We start from the raw sequence: 13,768 nt of genomic DNA, 5'->3' as shown, positions 1-13,768 counted from the left end.
TATCTTGAACACAAACGTACAGACTTATGTCATGGACTGCATAAACCCCGCTGTCCGTAGGTTTCACCTACTGGCGGATGTAATGACCGTTTCTTAAAATATTTGTAAGCTGCAGCCTTAATTTGATCACTCATTTATGTTGATATTGTAGAACCCATGAGGGAACGCCAAAAGCCATCAGAAGGTGAGGTTATGTTTCTTTTGTGTTATTCACAAAATTTCAAATGTGCAATAGCAAGTGCTCCATCATTTCTCTGTAGGCTCGAGGGATTGGGTCCTGCTGACGTCCAGAGTGAGGACGACCAGGGAACAGACTCTGAGCACGACCCGCTCAACTGGCAGCAGCTTGTGGGACGGGAGGTTCTGGCGGGTCTTAGGCCTCTTGAAATCAAGAGACAGGAAGTTATCAATGGTGAGTGTCTGATATTAGAAATATTGCATTGAATGGCCTTCTTTTCCAAAAAGAGTGGTTGAAAATAATACGGACCCTAGAGGAATTGAAAAAAGAGAAAGGCGAAGAAAGTTTACCGGTGTTTGGCCATCCACTTCACAGTCGTGGGTTCAAATTTAGACCATGGAGAATTGGAAATTGGGGGGGAAAAACATCACTGTATTTGTTAACGTTTATTTGACGTTTGCAGAGCTGTTTTACACGGAGCGTGCACATGTGCGTATGTTGAGAGTTTTGGATCACGTCTTCTACCAGAAGCTTTCAAAAGATGCCATTCTTCCTCCTGCTGACATCAAAAATATCTTCACCAACTTGGAGGAGATTCTGCAACTACATGGTGCGCTTTCAAACAATACAGTCACACAAATAACAAACACTTTCACGAACTTTAGCGTAATGCTTGCTTCTGCTTTTAATTCAGTTTCAATTCTGGAGCAAATGGCAGCTGTTCGGAAGCGAAACGAGTCGTCTGTCATTGATCAGATTGGAGATGACTTGCTCTCCTGGGTGAGTACTTTTTTTTAAAACAAAATTGAATCTCTGCTCTATTCAAGTTCAAGTCTATAAGTTCTTACAATAGGGTCACTTGTGTTGATAGAAAAGAATAGAAAACATGAGCTTGCTTGTCAAACTCTTGCTTATGGTCACTGTAATTTGGTTGTGTTCTACTTCTAAGGAACATGACTGACTGAACATGACTGATTTTATTGTTTTCGGAATTTTCAATAATGGACAAATATTTGTTTAACTCTTTGTTGGGCACTCCTTTCACTCATTGGCTGCCATTGTCGGCACAAAATGTCCAATCCATTTCGACTGCAAATGACCCTATCTGAAACATGAGCATTTACAGCCAGTCCTCCCAGTTTAAATGATTTGGATGTCTATCATTTTCAGTGGCAGGCAAAAATGTAATAGTAAATACTGTCATTGTTATTTTTTTAAATGTTTATAGAGTTCTTATTTGTATACAGGTAGTTCCCAGGTTACAAACGGGTTCTGTTCCAATGCTGGCGAAGTAACCCAAATTTCCGTGTAGGTCGGAATTTACCCTTTAAGTACCCCTAGATTAGAGCTGGGCGGTAAACCGAAAATTTACCGTCACCGAAATTCTTCACGATGACCGACGTAATTTTGACCATGTCGGTAAATTCGGTAAATTAATAAAACAAGAAAATAGTCTTTTCATCCCGCTTTGACTCTGTGTTGTTCGTCTATGCTCATTCCCCTTTAAGAAAGCAGTGAATGTATTTACGTAGGGAGTCACGTGATCATCAGGAAGCCAATCAAACAGAAGCCCGGTAAGCTAACGCTAGCAGCTAATAATAATAATAATAATTATGTCACAGCAGCCATTAACAATAAATTGTCTTTTTGAAGTGTATTGTTCGAGCTGCAAGTCATTTGTGTTACAATGACATGTTTGCACAGGCATATTGATTTTGACAATGTACATTGTTCAAGCCATACACTCTGTTATAAATGCTCATACTTGAATTCTTATTGTTTACAATTCATTTGTATAAACCTAATGTCTAGACTGCATGTACATTTGTTAAATATATCAAATTGAATGCTGGTAACTAAATCAACAAGAAACTGTTAATCTGTATTTCATGCATTGATTCAGATTTTCAAATTATATAACAGTCCGCTTGGACGACTTTATCGTCATTTATCGTTATCGAGATAAATCTGCTCCATTTATCATGATACATGTTTAAGGCCATATCGCCCACCCCTACCCTAGATACCCCCTAAATCTCAAAATAACTATCCCAAAACATGTATTATACATCATTGTACTGTCTTCGCCAAAATGTTGGAGCTAAGTCCTAGCTAGGCAGCGAGCTAAGCTCCAAAATGATGATGTCAGATATCCCGTGTGGTTTGTTGAATTTATTCAGCTGCTTATGACATCAACACTTGCAGAATTAAACTAAAATTAAAAAAAAATTAAATCAGTTTCATCTTCAACAACAGTAATTCCAATTTGCGTTTGTAACTAGCTGCTGATAGAGCAATAACAATCTACGCAAATGATTAGCGTGTATCTGTTAGTATCCGCACATCATCAAAAACAATCACAGAAACTCGCCCCAAATATTCGACCACACTGTGGATGCTTCGCAAGCAACTAATGTGCGCGCAGGCTTCCAGCTTGCATTTTTGCCCTCTCTTACTCAGTAACGCGACTCGCTTCTTCGTGTGTGCGTGTGCGTTCCTCTTCATGGTCGCAAATACGTTCTTCTTTGTGTGAGTATATACGCTCTTACTCGCAGGCTACCACCTGTACTACGCTGCGCCAAAATAATAGCATCTATCACAAAACAAAACATTTTTTAAAAAAGTTAAAAACAACAAAATTCCGACATCTTTAAACCGAGATCACGTATGTCGGGCACATCGTAACCAAGGGACTACCTGTATTTTTTTTTTTTTTTTTTAGTAACATAAAAAGGGAACAAACGTTGAATATTTATTTTAATTACGTTAAAAAAATAGCTTAGAAATAAAAGATAGCTGCAATTCTCTCTATTCAAAATGTTTATTCATTCAACAAGTAATTTTGTTATGCTTTTTAAAAATAACAATAATAATAATAAAAACATTAACTTTTGAATATTATTGGGGGCCATAGCTAGTGTATTTATTTTCAGTCATTTTAATTTTGTTTGTATCAACATTTTATTAATTTGTGTTTATTCAAGAAGGCCAAGTGTGGCTTGCTACTACAAAGGATGCTCACCAAAAGTCCATTTATTGGTCAATGTCCGTGTCAAATGATGCTCCATATTAGGCTGACTTAACCGTATCTCCGGATGAGAGTTGAATGCGATGTAGTTTACCCACATGTCAGTGGGCAGGCGTGTTCAAAATTTCTCTACAGGGCATAAGTAGGCTAAATGCTCCCTCCCGAGGGCCTTGTCTACATTTAAGCTGTCTCTATCACGAGTACTTAAGCCTGGCCCCCTTCTGAGAGTTTCTGCTCAATGTGATGGTTAACATGGTCTCCATGGCGACTGCCCCTGACCCATATTAACAAAGCCACTGTTTTTGCCCCTTCCTATTTTGGTGTCGGCGCTTACAGTTCAGCGGCGGAGAAGAAGAGAAGATTAAGCAGGCCGTTGGGACGTTCTGCAGTAATCAGCCTTTTGCCCTGGAGATCATAAAGACCAAGCAGAAGAAAGACTCGCGCTTCATTTCCTTCATGCAGGTAATAAGATGACAGGATAAGGTCATTGTAAACATAAAGAACCCATGCAGTGTGATTGCTCTCGATTATTCGTGCAGTCATTTCTATTCAGTGTGATAAAATGGACTCGTTGTGCTTCTCAGGAGGCGCAGAGTAACCGATTGTGTCGGCGACTGCAGCTGAAAGACATTATACCCATTGAGATGCTGAGATTCACCAAGTATCCCCTGCTGCTGGACAACATTTCCAAGTACACAGGTAAGTACCATGTCGCTATGTCACTGCCTTAATGATGTGTCTGGAAAGCTCATATTTATGCAAATGACTTACACTTTAGGTGACGCCGCTAATATTAAAACTGAGATTTGTATGGCAACATGCCAACGATTAGTAAAATACAGATGGGGGATTATTATTTTAATGGGCCAGGAGCAGCAGTGCGCAAATTAGCAAATGTATCACTCAATATTTCGTGTCATCACCATTTCGGTCTCACACTGAGAAAGCATCAGCGATAAAGTTCAACCATGTGTTACGATGTATTATTGCTTTTGTATTCATACTGAACTAATGGATGGAGATAATATAAATTTGCTAGATTCCCTGGGGGTCATAATCAAGGGCACCTTCTTTGACAACTAATTGATATTAACTTTCAGATGATGCGGTAGAGAAGGACAAAGTCAAGCAGGCAGCAGACTGCTGTCGAAAGATCCTCAATCATGTTAACCAGGCTGTAAAGGAATCAGAAGACAAACAGGTAGGGCTGAGTGCCGAACTTCAATTCTTCTAAGGCACCAACTGAAGTGCAATGGCAGTACCGCGTATCGAAACATGCTTAGTCTTTTGATACCAATTTTCGGTACCATAGCAGGAAGCATAACATGCGTGTTCACGCAGGTCTGTGTCAGCACTGAGTCTGTTTACCACCCGTCCTGTTTTTGTACAGAACATGGCGTGCTTAATCTCGTTTCTGAAAAAGTTCCCCCAAAGTGCTTGGAAATATCATTTAGACAAGGGCGTAGGTTTGCAATGGGACGGTAGGGACATAACACTAGCAAATTCTCAGGATGCCCAAAATGTCTCCACCATTTTTTAAGCAACCATATTTCATTATATAAAGAGTTCAAATATATAGGTAATTTAGATGGTTTTACCATATGCTGTAAGGATAGAATAAGCCTTACCATTTTCATGCTTTCATGCTTGTCCATTTTTCCCCCTCAAACGAACGTTTGTTGGCTGATGAAATGAAGTCCCCCGTCCCGCCACAAAGACACACACACAGACATACTCACACAACCCCAACAGATTCATGTCGACAACATGCCACCCCCTTCGGAGAAGAGGGATGATAGAAGGGTTTTCTTTGGGGGGGGGGGGGGGGGGCAGCACCCACTGTAAGTCATGTAAAAAGACGTCAATGTTGTGGCGGTGGGGGAAACAGCACTAACTTAGCTACTGAAAGTCCGACCTGCAACAGTTAGCATAACGTTAATCTTGAGAAGTGATAACCAAAACTACTGCAGTCAGGCCAGCCTCCAAAAGGATCAACGAAGTCAAGCTACTGTAGTTGTCCCTGATTTTGATCATTGTTTGCATTATTTGCATTACAGTAATATCGTCCCTACCAATGTTGAGACCAAACCTACGCCCTTGCATTTAGGTTTTACCAGGGTGAGCTTTGAAAGACCCTTTTCTTAGCTCCTTAACTTTTAAGAACACCCATTTATCCACTAAATATTCCTCTGCCATGACTTGTGCTTGCACTAGCAGCAACCTCTCCTGAATGGGTTTCCCTGCTCACTGCTTTTGCTCGTGTGAAAAGGACTCAAATTCCACTATTTATTGTTGTCCTTGTTCAAAATGCATTGTTTAAATTTTTTTGTTGTATGTCCTTCAGTCAATTTGTTTTTGATGCTCACCTTGTTATTGTTGCATAAAGATTTAGAAAAAAGAACGAAAGAAAAACTCTTTTTACCTACTGCAGAGGCTGGAGGACTATCAGAGAAGACTGGACCTGTCGTCCCTTAAGCAGACAGACAACCCAATGATCCTGGAACTAAAGGTGACTGCAGCATACTGCAGTGTACTTTAATGTAGCCTTATCTGGTCATTTAAATCAAAAATAGCTCCTTAGTGTAAAACTGGAGAATGTGATAACAAAAACCTAACGACTGTAATATTGATAATGTACCGGTAATATTAAACAGTGTAATGTACCGGTAATATTAAACAGTGTGAGCATGAGGAATGCTACCATAATGTAACATGTTAATACGCCATAGGAATCTTCACTATTTGAGGGTATACGTTATACTCTAATAACACGAATGCTATTACAGTAACAAACATGTACTGCTTTATTTTTTTACAGCATAAAATGAATGAATGAATGAATGAAATATTTATTGTCATCATCGGTATCATTGACAATCATTGACAATTACAAAATGTGATATGATTTGCCTGAAATATTTAAAAATGGTAACTATGATAAAACGTTAGAATGAATTGTTTTGACCAAAGGTGCTTTATGGTTTCTAATTTGTAATTACATTTTTTGCCTGTTCTTCCACAGAACCTAGATCTCACGAAAAAAACTATGGTGCATGAAGGTCCACTGTCATGGAAAGTGAACAAGGACAAGACCATTGGTTTGTCATATAAAAATACTAGTATATATTAGGAGTGCAACGGTTTGCGGTTCAAAGCCGGACCGTACGGTTCGCCCTGTACGATCAGTCTATCTTTAAATGATGAAACACTTTTAAAATTTTCACATGTCAAAAGTAGATGGGAATTAATGCAAAAACGGGAGCACTTTTATCAACTTTAACGGTTGATTCAGAACATTAAATCACCTCCAAACATAGCAAAGGTTACTATGGGTTTTTTTTGGTGTGTTTTTTTTTTTTTTTTAAGTTTAAAAAAATTATTTTTTTTTAAAACATGAAAGGTAACACCAGTTACTTTGCCAAATAACTTTTTTACTACTGTGTGTGTATTTCAGTAGTCAGTCCCTAAACTAGCCAAAGAGCTAAGAGGCATTTTAACAGTCGAACATGTTTACATTTTAAGTGTTTATTTCATTCTCTTAAAAGCAAAATAAAGACAGTTTAAAAAAAAAAAAATGCAAAAAGCAAACCGAAACCAAACCGAAACCGTGATCCCAAAACTGAGGTTCAAACCGAACAGTGGGCTTTTTTTTTTTTTTTTTTTTTTGCCAAATGATCTCATGGTATCTGTATCCTCTCAGAGCTGTACACTCTCCTCTTGGAAGACATCCTGGTTTTGCTCCAAAAACAAGACGAACGGCTCATCCTTAAGTGTCACAGCAAGAACCTGGCAGGAACCGCCGACACCAAGCACATTTTCAGCCCCATTATTAAGCTCAGTACTGTGCTTGTGCGCTCCGTAGCGACAGGTCTGCTTGCAGCCTGCCTCTTGTAACGTGATTAGATGCGCTTGGATGGACATTTATCATCAGTTTTCTTTTTCTCTCCTGCCAGACAACAAGTCCTTCTTCGTTCTCTCCATGTCTGAGAACGGTGCCCAGATCTATGAGCTGATGGCATCCACAGTCTCTGATCAGAGAACGTAAGACAGCCTTTGATGAGTATGCTGTTTTAACTTTTTTTTTTGTTAGCTTATCAGATATGTCTTACTGCCACCAACAAGACTGCAGATACCATCTACCTTGACTTGGCACTAAAAAGAAGCTAGAATTTATTGATAACTTCTAGAAAAGATTTTTTTATGAATGCAGATGTTTTTCCCCTTTCATCCACCAGGTGGCAGAACCTAATCACGCAGCGAGCCGAAGCCATGAAAGTCAAACCCCATAGCGTGATACCTTTACCTCAGACAGAGTATGTTGATTCATCATCTTCCTAAACCATTCCTCACCCTGTTAACTTGTTGTTTCATATTTGTCCTTACTTATCTACCAGCGGGGATAGAGACGGTGTGGAGATCATTACAGCTGGTGTTGCAAGGCTGAGTAAAGACCCAGACCGCACATCCACTGGCAGCACTCAGTCCACAGGTGACCAGGCTCACTCTCCTTCCACAACAACGTACTTGAATGGTGCTAATCACGGGCTATCTTCTCAGATAAGGAAAGCAGTCCGGCTGTGAGCCGTGTGACTCTAAGCCCTCTACCGGCTAGCAATCCTTTCGAGACAGGGAAGAATGAGAAAGAGGAGGAGGAAGAAAGTTTTGTTGACCCAGAGCTTCCATACCAAGATACTGAAGATGGTGGCGCAGATTCTTTTAATGTGTTCCCCTCAAGAGCAGATGAAGCATTGAAAACATGTAAGAGCACTGGAAATATTATATTTTGTTTTGATTGATACTATTCATTTACTAGGGTGCCAGTACACCATTGTGGTTGTGCTGGTTAATAACAAGTTAACACAAAATCAACTCCCCCATCAATCTGGGAGTTAAAAAAGGTATTATATATTATTACTAATCATTATTTTATTATTTATTAATTATTCTAAATGTATTTTATGAATGAATACAGTTATTATTTGGTAAATTGTTGATAAAAACTAAATTCAAATGAATAAAAAACAGAAATACACCTTCGTTATAGCCCATAGTAACACGCTAAAATTGACGAGTAAATAATAACGTTAATTTTAAAAAATTTAAGCAATCTTTTTTAGATTTTTAATAAGGAATTAGTACCCTTCACTAGTACACTTAAAAAAAAGATAACATAATGTGTACTGTTTTTATTTAAATTGTTTTTAATTTATTTATTTAGTTTTATCTAGAATAATAAGAGAATATTCACTGCAGTATTAACTTATTGCCTGCCATTGACAACGATAGACATATTCATTTAAACTGGGAGGACTGACTGTCAATGCTCATATTTCAGTCCTATTGACAGTGCTGGACATCCAGTTGATTTTGACTAGGAGGGCTGGCAACGATCATTCGCTGCCAGCCTTTCTAAATGAATTACAGTGCACGTCGAACCCTGTCAGTAGCAGCCAATAAATTAATGAGTGCCCTATAAAAGGGTAATCATGTGGAAATGTTAAAACTAAAATAACTTCTCTTTTTGACCTGTCGTCTAGTGGCGGCGTTAAAGCAGGTGTTGGTGACGCAGCTCATGTCGCAGGAGGCTGCAGAGCGAACAAAGCGCTCTACGGGAGGCCGCCTACTAAGGACCACCTCCCTTAGGACACCGGTGGAGAAACGTGTGATGGTTCACAACGGCTCAGAGAGAAACACCTCCCAAACAGAGGACCCCACCCAGGACTTGGGCTCCGGCGACACGGGTTTCTTTGATTCCCCTGAAGATTATGGTGATTACGCTGCATTTTCGGGAATTTACCCATTTCATCTTAATCGTTTTTTTTTTTTTTTTCTTTAGATATATTTGTAAAATGATAATAATACAGTAGTACCTCTACATACGTATTTCATTCGTTCCAGGACCTGGTTTGTAAGTGGAAAGGGTCGTGTGTCGAGCGGGATTTTTCCATAAGAATTCATTATAATTCGATTAATTCGTTCCACAGCCCCAAAACCAACGCCAAATCCGTAATGAATACTGCAGGTGTAATTACAATAACAATTACACGTAGCAAAACAAATTTTAACTACAAATCGGAATAATAATAATAATTAGGGCTGTCAAACGATTTAAATTTTTAATCGAGTTAATTACAGCTTAAAAATTAATCGTAATTAATCGCAATTCAAACCATCTATAAAATATGCCATATTGTAAAATAAATTAATGGAATGGAAAGATAAGACATAAGATGGATATATACAGTACATTCAACATACGGTACATAAGGACTGTAGTGGGCATTTCACTCTACTGTCATTTAAATCTGTCTATGCTGTCCTCACTCCGAAGCGTCTACTTTTTCCAAAGCTAGACAGCTAGTGAACGACGCCTTAATAATCAGACTTCTTCCTTTTTCATCTGATTTATTAATAAAATGGCCTCAAACCACTGTCCTCTTTAGACCGTAGTGAAACTACAAAAAAAAAGCATTAAAACGCTGCATGGACCATGTGTTTATGTCCATATACTTTTCATTTTTTTGTCCTTTTTACAATCAGAAAGCACCATGGAGAATTACATATCCCATGATTCTATTCTGATGTCACACCAGAAATGACGATAGTTACACGTGAGGTCGAGGGCATGTGTTAAGAGAAGGAAGCGGAGAAGGCTCGCGTTTCAGCAACTCCAATTAGTAGTAGTGCGCATCTACCTGAGCGACTTTGGAGAGTTTATTTGGAGATTATCTGCAAAGGAATTTGGCTTGATTTCAACAAATTGATGAGGATGACTCAGATCTGTCATTTTCTTCGGATGAGTCGGAGAGTGATCATTTTCATGGATGTGCCGGTATGATCACGTGATCAGAAATCGGGCCGATTGCTCCATTTTTTTCAGAGGATCGGAATCGTGTGAAAAGGATCAGGTTTTTAATTTTAAAAAAATATATTTGTTTTTCTGCTTCATGCTAGTACAGCGCCACAGCCTCTCACCCTCCCTCCTGCTAAGCCGCGCGGCCACACTGTCCAACTTGTGTTTGGTACTTTAAGTTTAACGATGATTGACAGGTTTGTAGCTTTCATCTTGCCAGAGAAGCTTGATAGCGGTACGATCAAAGGCACAAATCTGTCAATCATCATTAAACTCGCATAGGTGTGCTGTGGCAACTCTTTGGGGCAGTTTACATGGCGACTCTGCGACACAAAGACGCAATGACTGAGTAGCGGAATTGCCTCGCGTGCATATGGTGTCGGCGAAGACGAAAATTTCTGAATCCTGCCTCGAAAGTGGAAGAATTCGATTGCGGGGGATTGAGGGGGGCTTGCTTCGCATGCATATCAAAGGCTACTGCTGCGCCGGACCCGTGCCGATAACGTCAGCACTAGTACACGTCACGTCACATTGGGTGTGCGCAGCGGTGCTATTTAACATTAAAAATTGCAAATGGCGGAACGTCGGATTTAATTTACTGTTTTAATAATATTTTAAAATTTAAATATCTTAAATGTTTCCATTTTTGTGCCAAAAGGAAAATGCCATTGCTTCAAATGGGCGGGCATGTTTTCTTCCGGGCTGAGGAGCCCCGTGGGATCAAAGTGCATCATTCGCTGTCGCCTTGTAAATCTGCACTGCCCCCTAGGGCTTGGCTTGAATACTACATCGTTTTCATGCGGAATTGCGACATTGTTCGAATGGAAACGAAACCATGTAAATGCACATTTGAAATTGTTCGTCTTCTTGGAGAGTCACCATGTAAACGGCCCCTTTGTGTGAGAGGCTGTTCCCTACAGCGAGAGTTGATTCACTCAATGAAGCATTTAATTTTCTACGTTATTTTTATTAAAGAAATAATGCACATTACGAAGGCTGCACGATGAGACAGTAACATGTTTGGAACTTTTGTTCAAAAAAACAGCTACTTTTTTTTTTCCAGTATGGGAACGGGACTCGGTATCGGCAGATTCTCAAAATCAGGTGACTAATTCGGACGCGGGTTTAAAAAAAAAATGCTATCGGGACATCCCTAATATAAATACGTGTGTGCTCGAGAATATTCATTATATGTATATAATGTTGAGGCACAGAATAGAAGAGATTAGGTGATGTTTGCAAAAACAAACCTCACCACATGACATCCTCCAAACACTTTTTGTTTTAAATGGTTTATTTTTGTATTGTGTTTACACTGTTTTGCACTATTTTGCATAGTTGTTTTACTGTAGATAGCCTGTTTGGATCATAATAGGCCCAAAATGCCTATGCCTATACCTGCTGTTTCTGTTGCATTATCAAATATGAATCTATTGAGTCCCATTTTTTTTCTGTTGAATGTTCATCCTAACCATTTGAGTAAATATTACTGAGCTTCAAATCAGTCCGTGGCACGCGTTTGGTTATCAATAGGACATAAATAATACCGATTTTGACAAACAAATTTAGGATTTTTTTTTTTCGCCTTCATGGGCCCAAAATGTTTATATAATTGGTTAAAGTGAAGAAAGCAACAGTTTGCAAATGGACCCAAACAGGCCGATGTGAACAGTTCTTTCTTTGAAATATAAAAGCAACATCAAAGGCATGCAAAATCAGGCAAAATGAGTTAAGACCACTACCATATTTTTGTTTTGTTTTGTTTTTTTGTTTTTTTTTTTTTGTTTTTTTTCTTTAAGTGTCTTTGGTATCGTAGAGGTCTTTTTTTTTTTCATTATCTGCATCACTGCATATACATACTTTCTCAGCAGGATTTTTAGTCCTGGAAGGATACGGCGGGCCAGGGGAGACCAGCACCGATGATGACATGTCACCCTCGGGGAAGCAGTTGAGCGCATCACAAGGTTGTGCCGCCGACTCGGGCATCAATCTGAGGTTCTCTTCGGCTTCGCACGCCGGCAGCCTCTCATCTTTTAGCAGACAAGTCCTGTCTCACCTGCGAAACCTTCAGGCTAACCTCAACCATCTGAAGGTGATCATTAATCACAGTTAGATAACACATATTTACACTGGCCCATCTCTCCATTAACCTTTTCTTCCAGGAGGTGGAAGCTAAGTACAATAATCTGCGTCAGAGGCCGGAGAAATCAACGACACACTCAGATGGAAACCAAGGTAGGTGACTAACACTAACGATCATTTTAGTGGCTTGGATTTTCCCCTCAAAAATAAATAACACATTTCTAGGCTATCAAGTACATACCAAATCAACAGGCAGTGCTGTAAGCCTCTAATATTGAGGATGTTTAACCAGTCGGAAGCCAGAAGAGAGACATTTGTGGAAAAGGCACAAAAATGATTGCGTTATTTAAATCAGTGTTGTTTTTGGCAGCGCTTTTGGACGACGCCACTTAATAGTCTTAGTCATATTTTAGTATTTCAAAATGTGTTCGTGTTGTCTAGTTTTAGTTAGGAGTGCACGATAATTATATATTTAAACCAATACCGATATCAATAACTTCCTGCTCCTCAAGGACGATACCGGTACGATAACATATATGGCGGAAAACACTTAGGTGACTTGAAGTTCCACTCTGAGACCCCCAATTTAGCCAACTTTCAAAATTGTCCGATATGCATGTGTGATCCATCATTGGAAAGCTTAAAATCTCAATTTTCTGGGGGAAGAAAAATTTTGAACAGGAGGGCATTTTTTTTTTTTTTTTTTAATGTTTTTTAAACTGCAAAACCCTATCTGGAGGTGAGAGCACGCGAGAACAGAATTACAGACACCATGACTTTACCGAGATATTATCGAGTACTTACTTTTTTTCGATCCAAAAACTCCGTTTAGCATGTATCACCGAGTGTCAAGACATAGCTGTGAATCGCCACACCTGGATTTTGGGGGGATTTTATGGGTGAAACATGGTAATATAACAAGGGTCGAGATGCAGAAATTACAGACATAAAGGAGTGGTCGAGATTTTCTTTTTCTTTTGTTTTTGATCGATTATTTATCATCTAACATATTGGAGAAAATGCGACAGTAACAAAAAAAATACAATGAAGCGATAGTTATAAGGTAGATATCTGTGACTTTTTTACAGACGCCGTGTTTTTCATTGTGACATAATTTGTTTAAAAGTTTAAAATATGTAAGTGAATGATTTTTTAGTCTTTTTTTTTTTTTTTTTTTTTTTTTTTTTTTTTAAATGAAATATGAGACATCAATTAATGATTCTAAGCAAACAACGACAGACATTTTGAATAATAAATATAATTAATTACCTTGGTTTTATTGCTGGTTTGAAACAAAAGCGGTTGCGCGACGTCTGTAAATGGGGGTTTTCAGGGTAAAACGGACAAATTAAAAATAGTTTGGGGGCTTAATCCACCATGAATCTGCTATGGCAGCATATAGACATATTGTTCTATCAAACACAACAGTTGTTTTAGCTGAAAATATAGCAATTCCTTTTAAAGAGGAGTGCAAGAGCAGAAACTACTTTTTCAGCCTTGTCTGTGTTTTCCACCATATATATAATTTTTAAAAGTATATTCACCTGAGTTTTGTAACACCTGGAGGTCAAAAATACTAGAGGTTGATTCAGCATAGATTTGCCTTTGACCTAACCAGAATTTTCAT

The 13,768-nt window shown here is 38.8% G+C and overlaps 1 protein-coding gene across 5 annotated transcripts in view; it reads left to right on the top strand.

The window, feature by feature from the left end:
• The window catches only part of arhgef12a (Rho guanine nucleotide exchange factor (GEF) 12a), a 75,619-nt gene that overhangs the window by 59,440 nt on the left and 2,411 nt on the right, over positions 1-13,768 (top strand). For 4 of the 5 annotated variants that reach the window (XM_057838813.1, XM_057838811.1, XM_057838816.1 and 1 more), the window contains 17 exons: positions 152-184; positions 261-412; positions 642-788; positions 873-958; positions 3,543-3,668; positions 3,791-3,905; positions 4,307-4,407; positions 5,638-5,715; positions 6,229-6,304; positions 6,907-7,074; positions 7,160-7,247; positions 7,442-7,519; positions 7,601-7,695; positions 7,764-7,964; positions 8,744-8,974; positions 11,928-12,151; positions 12,222-12,294. In XM_057838813.1, coding sequence (XP_057694796.1) covers positions 152-184; positions 261-412; positions 642-788; positions 873-958; positions 3,543-3,668; positions 3,791-3,905; positions 4,307-4,407; positions 5,638-5,715; positions 6,229-6,304; positions 6,907-7,074; positions 7,160-7,247; positions 7,442-7,519; positions 7,601-7,695; positions 7,764-7,964; positions 8,744-8,974; positions 11,928-12,151; positions 12,222-12,294 — 2,072 coding nt within the window. The remainder of the gene's footprint in view (positions 1-151; positions 185-260; positions 413-641; positions 789-872; positions 959-3,542; positions 3,669-3,790; positions 3,906-4,306; positions 4,408-5,637; positions 5,716-6,228; positions 6,305-6,906; positions 7,075-7,159; positions 7,248-7,441; positions 7,520-7,600; positions 7,696-7,763; positions 7,965-8,743; positions 8,975-11,927; positions 12,152-12,221; positions 12,295-13,768) is intronic. The other variant, XM_057838812.1, reaches the window with a different exon arrangement.

The sequence above is a fragment of the Corythoichthys intestinalis genome, chromosome 6 (genome assembly GCF_030265065.1).
Source record: "Corythoichthys intestinalis isolate RoL2023-P3 chromosome 6, ASM3026506v1, whole genome shotgun sequence".
Classification (NCBI taxonomy): Eukaryota; Metazoa; Chordata; class Actinopteri; order Syngnathiformes; family Syngnathidae; genus Corythoichthys; species Corythoichthys intestinalis.
The sequence above is the reverse complement of the archived record's forward strand: the minus strand, read 5'-3'. Positions and strand labels throughout refer to the sequence as shown.